The sequence below is a fragment of the Cariama cristata genome, unplaced genomic scaffold (assembly GCF_000690535.1).
Source record: "Cariama cristata isolate BGI_N322 unplaced genomic scaffold, ASM69053v1 scaffold42980, whole genome shotgun sequence".
Classification (NCBI taxonomy): Eukaryota; Metazoa; Chordata; class Aves; order Cariamiformes; family Cariamidae; genus Cariama; species Cariama cristata.
The window spans coordinates 8,387-23,792 of record NW_009596022.1 but is presented as its reverse complement, the minus strand read 5'-3'; the positions used below and the strand labels follow the sequence as shown (position 1 = coordinate 23,792).

Sequence of the window (15,406 nt, the reverse complement as noted above, 5' to 3'; positions counted from 1 at the left end):
CGGGTTTTTGCGTGTGGGGGGAATGCTGCCGGGGTTGAGACCGTCACGCTTCGTTTTCCACGCGATCAACTTTTGCCACGATGAGGCTAAAATAAGGCCGATTTCAAGGGGAAGCGGGGTTCTGGCCGTGGCTGAGGGGTGCCGAGGTGGAGGTTGCAGGACTTGTGCTAGTTTTTTAAAAAATGAACGTGACCTACAAAGACCGTGGTCAAACGGGCTCACCGCAGCTGCCCCTTTCATAGAAGAGGGGGAAAATGCCTTTGTTAAACTACAACTTTCCAGGTGCACATCAGTCGTGACTATCACACACTTCATTGCGCAGTTGTTACGCTTTTTAAATGAATATACAACGCTTTGAAGATTTAAAGTGTCATAGCTTTCAGTTTTTGCTCGCCTCACTTACTCAGATGATGTACAATTGCAGATTTGTGGTGCGTGCTCTTTGCATTTGCAGCTGGTATGGAGGTAAATTTACAGAATATATTTTAATAATTGCAATATCGCGTGTGGATCTGGCTGCACATAAAAATGCCCCTCTTAAGAATTTATAACAAAATTATTTTTAGTTTGGTCATGCATTATTTCTCTGACTTCAAAAGAGTCAGTCTCATAATTCAATCAGGATGTAACTTTCAGAGTTGAAGGATGTAAAATAGCATGTGAAGCTAAAGGGTTTATAAAATGACACAAAGATAAAGGAGTAAAGTCAAGGCTCTTTCAAAGAATTATTTAGAAATAGTTATTTCAAAACATTGCTTTTATATAATTTATGGGCACATTGCTAGGAGTTTTGCAAAATGTCTTGAAGTCATAACTGCAGTATTTACAAGCAGAAAGGAAATTAATGAAAAATAAAATTGACCTTTTTTAGTATTAGCTTGAAATTGAAAAAATGGTTGTAAGTATGGTTTAGGGGAAGTAAATTGTATTGATGTCTTGGTTTTAATTCAACATACAAAACCTCAGTCTTATTGCTAAATGTGATTTAAAAGATTATTCTTGGTCTCAGTATTTGGAAAGGTAGTGTTTTTCATAATGACAGAAGATATTACTATGTGAAATGATTATCTTACATTATATGATATATATGACTGTATGGAGTTACCTGCAGCCAGGTTAAGCCAAATTTTGCTTTTTGACACAAGCCAACAGTTCTGACTTCATTGAGAACTGGTCATATCTAGTGAGGATAAAATTTCCTTTTCACAATTTGTTTTGCATTAAAATAAAATGAAATTTTCTATTAAGAAGATGAAAAACATTACAGCTCCCTGTTGTTAAAAGGGCAAACAGAAATAATAACCTAAATCAGAGTATAGTGTACATACAGTTAAAATTATTTTAGAGGTATTGCTTTGCATGTGGTACAGTAATCATTTTAATGAGTAGAAGTGATTTATGGATGTGGCTTTGTTTTTATGATACTTTTAAGAATGCTTGTAAATGAATTTAGTGTGTCCTTTAGTTAGTAGTCCAGAGGTGAACTGACCCTTTATCCTGGATAACTCTGGTTTGACAAGGCAAAATAGGCGCTGATTTAAAATACAGTCAAATTATAAGTTTTGTTCCTTGCTCTGAATCTTAAACTAACAGGTGAGACTTAAATGCATAGATTGAATCGAGATTAACAACCACTTATAGCACTGCTGTGCCATGCTGCAGACCTGTGATAGTGCTTCCTTGGGAGTTCATACACACAAACATTTTCCACTGAGTTTAACAGATTGGATCCTTCTCTCTGCCCAGCAGGAAGCTGCAAAGCTGCTTGTATGGGTTTCTTGTGATTTTTCTCTTAAAATCTTTTGTGCTTTCTTTAGAGAGTCTTAGGAAGAAGAATGTGAGCATTGATTTGTGGAGAAATGTCTGTGTTGATTTGTAGAAGGAACTGCAGAAGGAAGTTCTTGCATAGTTTCCTATTTTTCAGAATGGTAAAACCTGATTTTTGTATGATAGTATATGTTCTGAAATCTACTCTGCATCTGTTCTTGAGCAGAATATCTGACTTCTAAGCAGAGTATCTGATTTCTATGAGCCATAGGATTGTATGTTCCAGTGTATCCAAGACTGGAATTGAGCTGCATGAGCAAAATGCTACTGTGGCAGAAGGTGTGCAACTTCTGTGGCACCAAGGCTGTACTGGCAACTTACGAGAAGCCCGAGTCCTGTGTTTTATTTGCATAAAGGTCTTATTTACATAAATTGTGGATTTGTGTTTACTTCCATGATGCATACCCTCTATACGAATAAATGGCTCTACTTTTAAAATTCTACATACTTGTTCTTCCTTTCACTCCTTGCGCTCTTCGCACTTGTATACACACTTTTTGCTGCTTGCAGTCAGCATTCCTCAGTGCTGTCATCATAGTCCATCTTCAGTCCTTACTGACAGGTCAACAGTGAAAATGATGTAATGATTAAAAGTGGTATAAAGAGAGATGAGAAGATCCTGGATCTGTTACAGAAAAAGTCCCCCTGGCTTCAGAGTGACCAGAATTTTTATGCTGAAGCAGCCTGACATGAGGCAGCCTTTTCATGTGCCCTAGCTGTTGGGCAGTGAGAAGGACCACAGTTCTTCCGTCTGCTGAAAGCTGGGTGGAGAGTAGCAGTGTCAGTGAACTGGCGAGGAGATGCTGTGCCATGCCACAGACCTGTAACATTAGCACTGTAGGTGGCTGTTAATCAGGAGACTACTGCTGGCAATAGCTTTACTATAGAGTTCAGGAAGTGTCTTGGCATATTGTGTGTATTTAGTAATCCTGCTTTGACTTACAGACATTCTAGTAAAGATGATTTTGATCTTTCTAAATGCTTACTGTAAACTAAAGGCTTGACTGTTAGTGATTGGATTCTTGGCAATTGCTAAAGTATAAGAGCAAAAAATAGGCAAAAAAATTGAAGACCATACGGAAAGTATGACTCACGATCCTTTTAAAGGGAGAGGGGAATCAGTACAGAAATAAAACTTCCATTTTATACTTCATTTAATATATTAGATATCTTTTCTGCAGGATTACTAAATCTACTCAATTTGCTGAACAAAAATCAGAAAAGCCAGCTATTACATTCTGTACTTCCTAGAAGTATCTTTTTCTCCTCTGTCTAAAAAAAGAAACCCAAAGCCCATCACTACACCTGCAAACATGGAAAAGGTGGTTATTCTTGACCATTTCTTGTTGCTGGGTTTTTTCGCACATTTCCTTTGCTTTCTTTTGTTCAGAGATTGTCTACTGATTTCAAAGGTTGAGAGTACAAAAGTCATAGCCTTGTATTTCTGGCACTGTATATTAATACATGCCTGGCAGCTGCTAGCTGCTGCAGGAACTTTTATGGTTTTTCATTTACTCCAGGACTTTCAAGTTATTGGGAGGATTTCTGCCTTCTCTCTTACCTAGCACATCAATCTCCTGCCAACCAGTAGGAAAATACGATGACATACAGTGGACCTGAAACTATCAAGGATTTTGAACTGCAATATTGCTTAGCACTTGCCAGTATGAACAGAGGTGGGAGATTCTTAAAAATGTAAAGGGAGGCTTAGACAGAGAGAGATCTGTGTAGTTATTATTGAACATGATCTTGTTCTACTTTTTCCTGTCTGCTGCAGTGTAAATATGACTTGCAGTTAGAATTGTCACCAGCTACCAAAATATTGTGATGCGACTAGATCTGTTTGTGGAAAAACTGTAAACTTAAAGAGAAGGAAAAGCATTGATGCTCACTGTAGAATAAGTTTGTAGGAAAGATGGAAAACTTTTTTTTTCTCTCAAAATGACCACTGAACATTTTTTAGAGTAAGATTTAAACAGTTACCATTGCACTTCTAGACTTCAAAGTGCTTCCTTTGTTATAAATGATGTAAAATGTATTACTTAAAAAAAAAAAAATCACAGTATCATCTTAATAAATATACTAGTGAACTGAAGGCAGGTGTACTGTATATTTTAATTCACCTTCCTGGTTTGTAGGCAAACTATTAGTTGTATTGTAGTTTGTAGTAGTTAGATTTGTGGATAACAGTCTATATGTTATGATAGCACACCGTTACATCTAATGTTAACTACAAAGTATGGATATTTTGCCATGTTTACTGTCCTTAGTAGTGTTCTTTTTCATTATAATGGTATATAATTATAAATCTACATTAGTAATATATATTACTTCTGAGTCTACATCTTAACATTAAGCATCTAAAAAGTGACCCTTTCTCCCATGGACCTCTTTTGAAAATGCACCAACTAGTGATCCAAAGAAAACCTGAGATCTTTAACATTCAATTATATCAACTAGAAAATGCTTTGAACTACATTTTTTAAAGTATCAAGGACCAGTGTTATACCTGCAATCCCAATGTGGTTCTTAGACACTTTATCTAAGGAAGTGCAGAGGAATATAGAGTTCAAAGAAAGTTTATTCTTTGGAGAAACATGGACTGCGATGTTCTGTCACTTAAAAACAAACACAAATTTATGGAAAGGTATGAGGTATAGCTGTAACACTAAGTATTTCACTGGTAAATCTTAGAATACTGCTGTTAAATCATATTAAGATGCTAAGAAATTTCATTCCATAATGGTACAATAAGAAACAATGTAAAAAGACAGATTTTACAAAAGAATAACACTTTTGTAATTTATCTGAAGCATTTAAAAAGTCTGCCATTAGCAGCACTAGTGAAATTTTGACATGAGAATGTTAACAAAATGAATAGACATGTGCATGTTTTGTCATGCTATTCATGTGTCTGAGACCTATGTGATGCTGCAGCTTTTCTAAATAGCTCTTCCAAAGTACTTTTATTAAACAACTTTGTTAGATGTTTAGGGAGGAAATGGTGGAACTGAATTTTTAAATAGAAATTTGTCTGAGGTCAAGTGTTTAATTAGAGTTTCTACATACCATTTTATCAAAAGTGTGCTCCAACTACTTCAAAGTTTAAAAAAATTGAATCATTAGTCTGCTTTGTGCATAAATGTTTGTCTCCTTTTTGCAGAATTCAAATTTCGGCCATCCAGCATTTTCTCACGTGATTTAGGGTTTTTTTTGCTGAACATGGAATCCCACTGAGAGGGAGTGGGTAGAGAAGAGTTTCAGGTGTAAATTGTAAAGTAAACATTGTCATTGGGATTTATCATGGAATAATACAGAGAGCTACCTTTGATTTAGACTGCAGAAGTTACCTGACCTCAACAGAAATAAAGCCACACAAATACAGGCGTGCTTAGAATTGCCCTTCAAAGGCTTCAAATCTTCTTTTTTAGTACAGTGAACTAGTAGCAGGGGTGAGGGCTTCCATAATCTCTTACCATCTGATCTAGTATGAGATTTGTACTCCGGGTTGTTTGTTTGCTAATCTTGCTAGTCATGGGTTTTAACCTCTTTCTGCTTTTCTCCAACCAGCATAGCCAGTCTGCTGCCTTAAGCCACTAACTGTATTTTACCTCTTTTCCTCTCTTCTGTACTTTTTTTTTTGCTTCCCTCCCTAAAAAAACCCATTTTTTTTTGTTGGTGCCAATACCAATAAGTAACTAAGAATTACACCCTTTATAATAATCCTAAAAGCATACAGACACACGGACAAGAGAATTTAAACACATGCAGTCTATGTAACAGTGAGCTGAGTGGTCCTATTAAAATACGGAAAGGTAGGGGTGGTTATTTACTTTATTTTTGCCGACTCTTACTATATTGTTACCATCTCCAGCCTCTTCATGGAGCTCTCTTTTGTATAAACTTCCTTTTATAGACCAGCATGCCCCAGCTTACTAATAAACAGAATAAACTCAAATATGAAGAAGTGTGGATATTTGTGTGATAGAAAAAAAAAAATAGTTGAACTATATTGTTAGTAAATATGGTCATCTTAATAAATCAGTGAGTATACTGTAGGTCTGGGTATAAAATGTTTGGGAAAAAAGTCTGTAAGTATATAAAAGTGGTAAAGGAGCGTGTCCCCATTTAGCGTAGCAGAGAAGATGCTGTGTTTTAACAGGAGCTTAATCTGGAAACAGCATGTACTCTGAAGATACTGTATTGCTGTACAGGAGGTCATCTTACAGGAACACAGAAATGGTGAAAGTGCAACTTTGCCTCTGCATTGCTTCAAGGTCAATTAATGGAGAGAGAGAATACCCAGCTGCATAGTCATTCTCAAATTGTACAAAAAATTCAGTTGAGAGTCGTAACTGTAAAGGGGAAATGTAATTAATGCTAATACAAGCCCCAAGTATTTATGAAACATTAGGCTGAAATATACACAAAGCCATTCATGATTCAGGAAATAGGGATATTGAAATAAAGAAATTAAGTTGTGTCTTCAAGAAGCATTCTTTTGGATGTCTAAAAAGCAGGACTTGGCAAATCTATGTATAGTTAGAAATAAGAAAAATTCCTTGGCTAGTGAGGATACACTGAGCCTAATATAAATATATAAAAATATAAATTGAAAAAAAATTATTTTAACATAATAGCTGTGAAGGTAACTTGTGTGTGCATAACATTCTATTGCTGGATGCTTTTTGGCAGCAATTCGTACGGCCTGTGTGTTTTCATGTATCCACCTGAGGTATGCTCAGTGGTACATCCCAAGTTGCCCATCAGTTCTTTTCTATTACACAACCCACATGTCAACAATCTTGAAATGGAATAGATGTTAAATTGTAGACCATGTACAAATAATACATCTCAAAGAACAATAGGTTTGCAAATGAATGAAATACAGTGTAAACATACAGATTTGTATATTGAAACAGAAGAGTAAACTGTCTTAAAACCCAAATGCTGATTTGGCCTGCGACAAGAACCATTCAGCAGCATGTTGGCGTATGGTAAGATCTGGGGGGAGAAAGAGTCTTGCTGCTCCCACTTTGCTGATCCAGTTCCTGAAGCTACATTCTGGTTTTGCTCCTACTGTAAAATTCCAGAGAAAATCCAGTTAGTATTCATAACGATAGTTCTACTAGACTGCCCCAAACATGCAGTGCAGAAGGCAGGGAATTCTCTTGTGGTTGGGCTCTGCAGTGCTTTGGGTGTTTCATCCAAAGGATCTGTAAATGCAGCCTTTTGCAGCACAGCAGAAAGCCGCTGCTGTCACAAAAGCACTTTGATGAATGGGAAGGAACTTAAAAACTTAATGTTGCCTGTCTTAGTTCTCTAGGCTTGTGGTTGCAGTCACGTAGAACTAGCTGAGGTCCATCTAAATTAACGGCTTAAATGGTGTTAGCCAAGTCTCTGCAACAAATGCAAGCCATCAAACTGTTGACCAAATTCTGAGGTAGATTTGGCAAGTTGCATTGAAATGAGAACTGATAACCTATGGAAGTATGATACTACCTGACATAACTGACAATTTGGTAATCCCAGACAATTCCAAAATTTTAGTCCTCTTCAATATCTAATAATCTCTGATTTACTGAATGTTGATGGTAGTGAACTTTAAATAGAAATTGATTATACTACCTTTAATTGATGCTTTTGTTTCCTTTACCTTCTTTTAGGAGAAAGATTAAATACCATCAGTGTTTTTTCTGCATGTATTGTTCACTACTTTATCTACTTCCGTTATGTTCACTAAATTCACCTCCTCTCCAAACAAAATATTGTTAATCTTTTAATCTTTCCTTGTATGGGTGACTGTCTCTGGTATTTAATCTGTTTATGACATTCTCTATTGCTTATCTGTTTCTGATACATCTTTTTTTAGATGGATACTGTTAGTGAGCACATCATTTCTAGAGAGATGATGCCATACATTTATGTAATAGTATAATATTAAAAATCTGCATTAAAAAGAGATGGTTGTGAACATCTGTCTTTGGTTTACTCTGTTCCTTAAACTGACTATAATAATTGTTAGGTCTTGTTTCAGCAGTTGTTTCAGTCAGTTTAAATCTCATTACTGAGTAGTAGAAATCTTTGTCTAGAGCGTATGTATGTTCACGTCTTCTGGTGGTTGCTCTGACTTCTGTCTGGGAATTGGAGACCCTTTTGGAGCCATTCCCTTCAAGGTGGTGTGTGTAGTTTGAGCTGCTTCGTGAGGTGGTGGCCTTCTTCAGGTCTTTCACACTGCCTTTGAAAGCTGTTCTTACTTGGATTACTTAGCTAGACACTGATCTTGCCTTTTTTCCTCTCCTCTCTCCATATCTTCCCCAAGTTTGTCCTCCTTTTGTTATTTAAGGTATACAATTTTTTGCATGGGTTCTCATAATGGAGAAACCTTAAACTTTGCCTTTTTTGGGTAGCAGGACTTCAACTGATACACTTCAATGAGACCACATTGGTAAAAAGCTCATTTTTTTTTGTCGATTCCCAAAGATAGAGGACAGCAGTTACTCGATGAGGTGCTTTAGGACAACTTCTGTATCTATTTTAAAGTCCAGGCTGCTCTCTGCCTGCAGTTTCTGCATCTACAGTACTTTTTATTTCCAAAGCTCTGCCATGTATTCCATTCTCTCAGGAGATAATAGAAGACATACAATTTCCACTTCTTTGTAAGCTATACAAAGACTTTTGGCTCTTCCAGGTCATCAGTTGGTCTCCAGGCATTGAAATGTCTCCTTGAGAACTATGGAAAAGAAGTAACGGAATGTATACTATTATTTAACTGAAAAGGTGCCTTCCAGTCAATACAACATTAGAATAGGTAGGGAATAGACTGGTAAATAGATTGGCATGTGTGTTTAAGATACAAAACAGCGTGGGGAAAAAGTGCTCTGCAAGTACTGCAAAGTTTATACATCACAGATGTGACCAAACTTTAGAAGAAATCATGTATAAAACATGAAGGGACTGATGTTTCAAACTGGAGGGCAAGTTCTGTGATATACTAGGGATGTGTATAGTGTGGATGTAGGTTTTTAAAAAGTACCATCTTGTTCTAGAATAATAGAACTTCAGTCCCTCCTAGATAAGCTTTTGTTTTTAGAGGAGTTCCATAATTGCGTGACACCAGGCAAATGATATAAGTGCATTTTGCCTTTACTATTACTAAAATTATCTTAATGTTCTTGAGCCATAGATTTTAAAAGTGTGATAATGGTATGAATGGTATGAATAATGAATGATCCTAATAAAACCAGTTAATTTTATAAAATTCTTCTTCCGAGATCTTGGCCGTGCTTCCAGAGAAAAGGGAATAAGATGAGAAATTTAACTCTGCGTAAACATAGCTGTAGCTCTTTGGACACAAGAATGCAGATGTACACTGGTCACTTAAATCAATGTTAATAAATTACTTTTTTTTGTATAGGTACGTCTGAACCTTCTTTTATTGCTAGAAGTGAAGATCGTTTGTTTAAACATTTATTTGAAGACTATCAAAGATGGGTTCGTCCAGTGGAACGCTTGAATGACACAATAAAAATAAAGTTTGGCCTTGCAATCTCTCAGCTAGTAGATGTGGTATGTGTAGTAAATACATTGTTTATTTTTTCCCCCTAATTTTTAAAATTCTGGAACATAATGTCGTATGAAATAATTGTGCATATTTTAGCTTAAACACAGTAGATTAAATATCTAAAATTGTTATCAGCATAATAAAAAATGCATTGGAGATGGGGACATGAAGAAGTGATTGCAAAGAGGTTGAGAAGACAAATGGCTCTTTAGTGGCGTTTTCAGGAAAAAAAAAAAAGTGAGTGAAATTCTTAAGCCTAGGGAATTGTGTTTTAATTTATTTATTGAGTGGGAAGACCATGTATTTTTAAACTTTGTCAATCTCATTTCTGTAAAATTCAGGAACGCTTGCCAATTCTGCTCTTTTTCCCCCCGCTTAAGCAGCAAAAAAACCCCTAAGCCTTGAAATATGTCACTTCCATAGTAATGAAGATTATCTCTTGGCATTACCTGTAGTGTAAAAGAGATCAACCAGATATTTTTTTTCCCTGATACTTATTCACTTCAGAATATTCTTTTCAAATTGAGTTCACTGTTTATAGCTATGAGTTTTTCTTCCATGTGTTGTCTGTTCCTTTATGTTTCCATAGAAAAACAGTAAGACTGCATAAAATACAGTCAAATAAAAAAAAGGAAGGGAGGAAAGAGACACAAAAGGGGAAAAATACTGCTTTTAACAGTTAAATAATCAAAGGGCCTAATTGTATGTTTAAAAAGTTCTCATATAAACGTTCTTATCAGTGACTGGACTGCTTTTAGCAGTGTGTTTTGTATTTTAAATTGTAGATCTGTGAACTAAAGCGGCTAGTTACTCTAAATGTGCAGATTTTTTTTTATAAAATATACTTTATTTTTATAGGATGAGAAAAATCAATTGATGACAACAAATGTCTGGTTGAAACAGGTATGTGTAAAATATCAATAAAAATTCTGAAGGTTTATAACTGCAAGTCAAAAGTTGGAAGAAACTTCTCTAATTAATTGTATATTCAAAAAATCTTAATTTTTGCATGAATTTTTGTTTCACATAGTGTCTTTAAAAAATGTCCCTGGAAATGCTTTAAAGGATTAATTGTTATAAAACTCTTGAACAAAAGCAAAGAAACAAAAAAAGGTAAATTTAAAAAATTTACCTAATTAAAAGAAATCTGGTATGGCATTGCATGCCCCTTTAATATACCAAGGTGCGTGTATCCAACCATAAAAGTTACTGCTTCACTACATAAGTTTTCTTTCAAAAACTACCTTAAGAAAGTATGGATTTGTGTAGTCTTTTGTATAATAATTTTAAGATCTTTCTCTTGTAGGGTATTTGAGATTATTGGATAAACATCACTGAAGAACTTAATTTTCAAAGCTGTATATGCTTGCTATAAAGATCTACTTTTTCCTCTTAAGAATATTTGTTTATGGGCAGGAAAAAGCCTCAAGCTTTATAATAATCAGAGTCCAGTGCTAAACTTAATGGGCGTTATTAACTTGGGAAATGCTGCTCACAAATCATTCTTGATTTAGCTTAGAAGAATGTTTGCAGTCCCCGATTATACTTACTAGCTTACTAGATTATTTTTGTTGGGGCTACTTCCTTTGTTTTTTTTTTTTTTCCTGTTGCTTTGCATTCCCTTCTTTTCCAGTGACTGTAATTTCAGGCAAAATTTTTCTTTGCAGGAAAACTTTGAGACTATTCAGCAAGTATGAGATGGTAATATGTTGATGATAACACTTTCTGCCCTCTTAATAGTTTCTGCAGAACTTGTTGCAATTGAACCAGTTCAAATAAAGTAAGAACTGACCTGAATGTGCATTTAAAATTCTATGTGGTGGTGAATTCTTAGAAACTTGAATTTTTCCTCTTGAGTTTTTAGTTCAAGTGTAAAATTACCAAAGCACTACTGTGCTTTTAATGGTGCTATTTTTAGTGTTGCTGGTAGAAAGAGGAACGACTATCTTGTTAGAGTTGCAGCATGATTTTTTTGTGTGTGTTGAAAATGTTTAAATTGCTTCTGAGCAGCTTCCAAAGTCATTGATATTCATTCAGAACATGCTTTTTTCAAATTTAATTGTCTATGCGTTATAATAGCTCTTACTTATGTATACATGCTCTGAAAAAAGGATTCTAATATCTAAATATCTTAAGGTCTGTACAGAAATACTGTCAGGTAGCGCTTATAACAGAAAACAAATATTGGATAAGGTAAATAGATGTCTGTTCAGCAAATTCACTGTTGTATGCAAATTTTAGAAGCAAATTTGTTTTGTTTTATTTTGGTTTTTTTACTTGCCTTTTTATCTGTTTTCATCCAGTCTTGCCCTGCTTAAATCATCTTCACAGTAATAATGATTTTTACATCTCACATATCCACAGGAATGGATAGATGTAAAATTAAGATGGAATCCTGAAGACTATGCTGGAATAACATCTATTCGTGTCCCATCAGATTCTATTTGGATTCCAGATATTGTGTTGTATGACAAGTAAGCTTTGAGTCTTTTCATATAAAATACATTTACCTTCTAACTTTACCATCCAAGCTGCTTCTAGGAGGCTCATTGGATAGATATGTTTTTGCATTTAGAAGAGGTAAGAATGTGTGGAATAATTTGCCTCTGAATGTAAATGGATTTTGTTGCCATGTTAAATGCTTAAATGTTTTGCTTTACTTCTGTATGGAATTTCTAGTCTCTTTGAAAAGTTTATTTCTGCTTCTTTATGTAAACTCTTTTTTTTTTTACTTAGAAAGCAATGTTTTAGCACATGCTGTTAAGGGTCAGGATTTTTACAATCCTTTCATGAGTCATTGGGACCATAGAAAGTTGCACAGATCTTTTCATCACTTGAAAACATTATTCACTCTTCCAATGCTGTTTACCTGTGTGAGACTCAGATTTAAAAAAAAAAAAAAAAAAAAGACTATGAACACAATACAAAATTTTGGCTATAAAGGAGAAGGGGTAAACAACTGAAATGACAATAACAAATATTTTCTTATTTAAAAATACACATCCACACACCCCCCACCCCCATTTTAATTGCATGCATGTATCTCTTTTCTTTCAGTGCAGATGGTCGTTTTGAGGGAACATCTACAAAAACTGTGGTTAAATATGATGGCACCATTGCTTGGACTCCACCAGCAAACTACAAAAGTTCTTGTACTATTGATGTAACCTTCTTCCCCTTTGACCTCCAAAATTGCTCTATGAAATTTGGTTCCTGGACTTACGATGGCTCACAGGTTGATATAATTCTTGAAGATTATGATGTTGACAAAAGAGACTTTTTTGATAATGGAGAATGGGAAATAGTGACTGCAACAGGGAGCAAAGGAAACAGGACTGATGGATGCTGCTGGTATCCTTTTGTAACGTATTCATTTATAATTAGACGTTTGCCACTTTTTTACACGTTGTTTCTCATTATTCCTTGTATTGGGCTTTCGTTTCTAACTGTCCTTGTCTTCTATCTTCCTTCAAATGAAGGTGAAAAAATTTCGCTTTGCACTTCAGTACTGGTATCTTTGACTGTTTTTCTTCTTGTTATTGAAGAGATTATTCCATCATCTTCTAAAGTTATCCCACTTATAGGCGAATACTTGGTGTTTACTATGATATTTGTGACATTGTCCATTGTAATAACTGTCTTTGCTATCAATATTCATCATCGCTCTTCGTCTACGCACAATGCTATGGCACCTTGGGTTCGCAAGATATTTCTTCACAAACTTCCCAAGCTGCTTTGCATGAGAAGTCATGTAGATAGATACTTTGCTCCGAAGGAGGAAACAGAAAATATGAATGGATCAGAATCATCTAGGAACACCTTGGAAGCAGCTCTAGATTCTATCCGATACATTACGAGACATGTTATGAAGGAGAACGAAGTTCGCGAGGTGGGTGTATTAGTCATATTACACTGTTTTGTAAAACTGGAAATTAGAAAACCAAGTAATGGTTTACTATGCAGTTGCATATTAAATATGTGCTATGGGATTTCCAGTTTTTGTACGTCGTTGGAAGCTGTGTAATTATTTGTACTGGAAAGAAGTACAAGTATGGTACAATACTGAGAATTCTTACAGATATTGGGCTGATAAAATACAGTCCTTGGGTTCTTTAAAGTCTTTTCCTTTCCTCTAGAAGTAAATTCATATTGCTAATTACACGTTTTCAGAGATACTTGTCTGTTACAAGAACATGTACCATAACTTTACAATGCTGCTGGATGCTATTTTCATGATGAGAGAAGTGGGTATTTTTCATTTTAATGTTGTATCTGATGGCTATCTGAAAAATGCATTTGTTTTACATTTTCAAAATAAATACTGCTAAACCTTATTTTACAGCTTTCAATTCCAAATAAAAACAATTTTTAATGCCCTAACTTAGTTTAACATGGACTGGATGACTTCTTGAGTGTTCTCTTCTAGCCTTATTATTACTTGTCTCTAAATTATATCGAAAGATGTCAAAGGCTTTTTTTCAGCTTGTACATTTGCACTCTGAACTATCCTTAATGGATGTTTACACCATTTGGGTAAGAGCATTATGAATCTTTTTTCTTTCCATGCTTTTTAAACTAGCACCATTGGTACATGAGAAGATTAAATGCTATTTTCAGGCTAGTGTAGAAGTACAGAAGGTTGTTGTGTGGTCTCGTGATACTGCTATTTGTGTCTGAGGGCAAGGCCTGAGATTCTTTCAGTTTATACAGAAATGTCTGTCTTCAAAAGTTGGTGAGAGTGTGTTCTCACATTCTAGCCTAGGAGTAAGCAAACTGTAACGTACCTTCTCAGGACTCAATTCTGGTATTATCATAAGGGATCCAGCCTAGATTTTGAATATATGTATCTACTATACTGTTAAACCAGCATCTAATACCCCTGCACTGTGTAAACAACACAAATAGAATAGTTTGCTATAAAATGCATAATTTCCAGTGAATTAAGGGTTGATTTTCTTTCTCTTGCTGAACTTACTCTATTTGACAGTGAGTGACAAGAGAGGTAATAAATATTTTGGTTTTCAGGTGTAATGTTGTCGTGACTCTAAACTGCAGAAATTAATATACAGCTGACTGGGGATTCACTTGTATTTTATTATATGGGGCCCAGAGAATGCAAGCTTTAATTACAGAAGTTGTTAGTAAAACCTACACAGCTAGTGCTATTGTAGCCTTACCTCTTAGGAAGCAGTAGGCTTGGGAAATGTGGATAGCCCCAGTTCAAATCAAAGACAGTTGTTTGGCAGGGTTTTAATTTGCTTGCACGAGTATATCTGCTGTGCTTGCAAAACTGTGAATGGATATGAATAATCCTATCAAAAAGGGAAATAGTCTTGAAAGTACTGTGAGTATTCTCCCTAGTGTGTAATTCTGTGCAGTGGTAACTTCCCAGCTCTCAGATCTTGTATGTAACACAACAACTGCTGTCTACTGTTAAATTTTTTTTTTCTATTCAGGTAGGGATTTTTTGTTTGGTTGTTTTTTGTACAACTTTTGCTTCTAGCTCCTGCCCAGGAATTACACTTTATGATGAGGCAATGGCATGAATCCTAAATCCCCCAAAATTGCATACTAGTTTAATCTCTCTGTAGTTGAGGATGTTCAGTGATTGTCAGGGTCAGTTTCTGCATTAAAATCTAATATTGGTCTGTGTAGCTTACTGGTCTTTGTAGAGGGAAGTTTATTCCTGTTCTAGCTCATAGTGTAATTATAAAAAGTTATTAAAGGGGGTTACCAAATGGACCTGATTGGAAAAAAGTGTGCTGTTAAGTGATTAAGAATTGCAGGGTTTCGTACTGTATTTTTACCTGTTCTAGCACATACTGACCAACTCTTATGCTCTTTGTGTTTTAGGTTGTTGAAGACTGGAAATTCATTGCTCAGGTGCTTGATCGAATGTTCTTATGGACTTTTCTTCTGGTTTCAATAATTGGATCGCTTGTGTTGTTTATTCCTGTTATTCATAAATGGGCAAGTATAATAGTACCTACGCATATAGGCAGTACAAATGCATAA

The 15,406-nt window shown here is 35.3% G+C and overlaps 1 protein-coding gene across 1 annotated transcript; it reads left to right on the top strand.

The window, feature by feature from the left end:
- Positions 1-9,255: 9,255 nt before the first annotated feature.
- CHRNA5 (cholinergic receptor, nicotinic, alpha 5 (neuronal)) lies at positions 9,256-15,406 on the top strand. Its single transcript, XM_009704195.1, has 5 exons — positions 9,256-9,396; positions 10,250-10,294; positions 11,756-11,865; positions 12,449-13,280; positions 15,245-15,406. Exons 2-5 carry the CDS (start codon positions 10,268-10,270, stop codon positions 15,404-15,406), a joined length of 1,131 nt encoding a protein of 376 aa, XP_009702497.1. The 5' UTR covers positions 9,256-9,396; positions 10,250-10,267.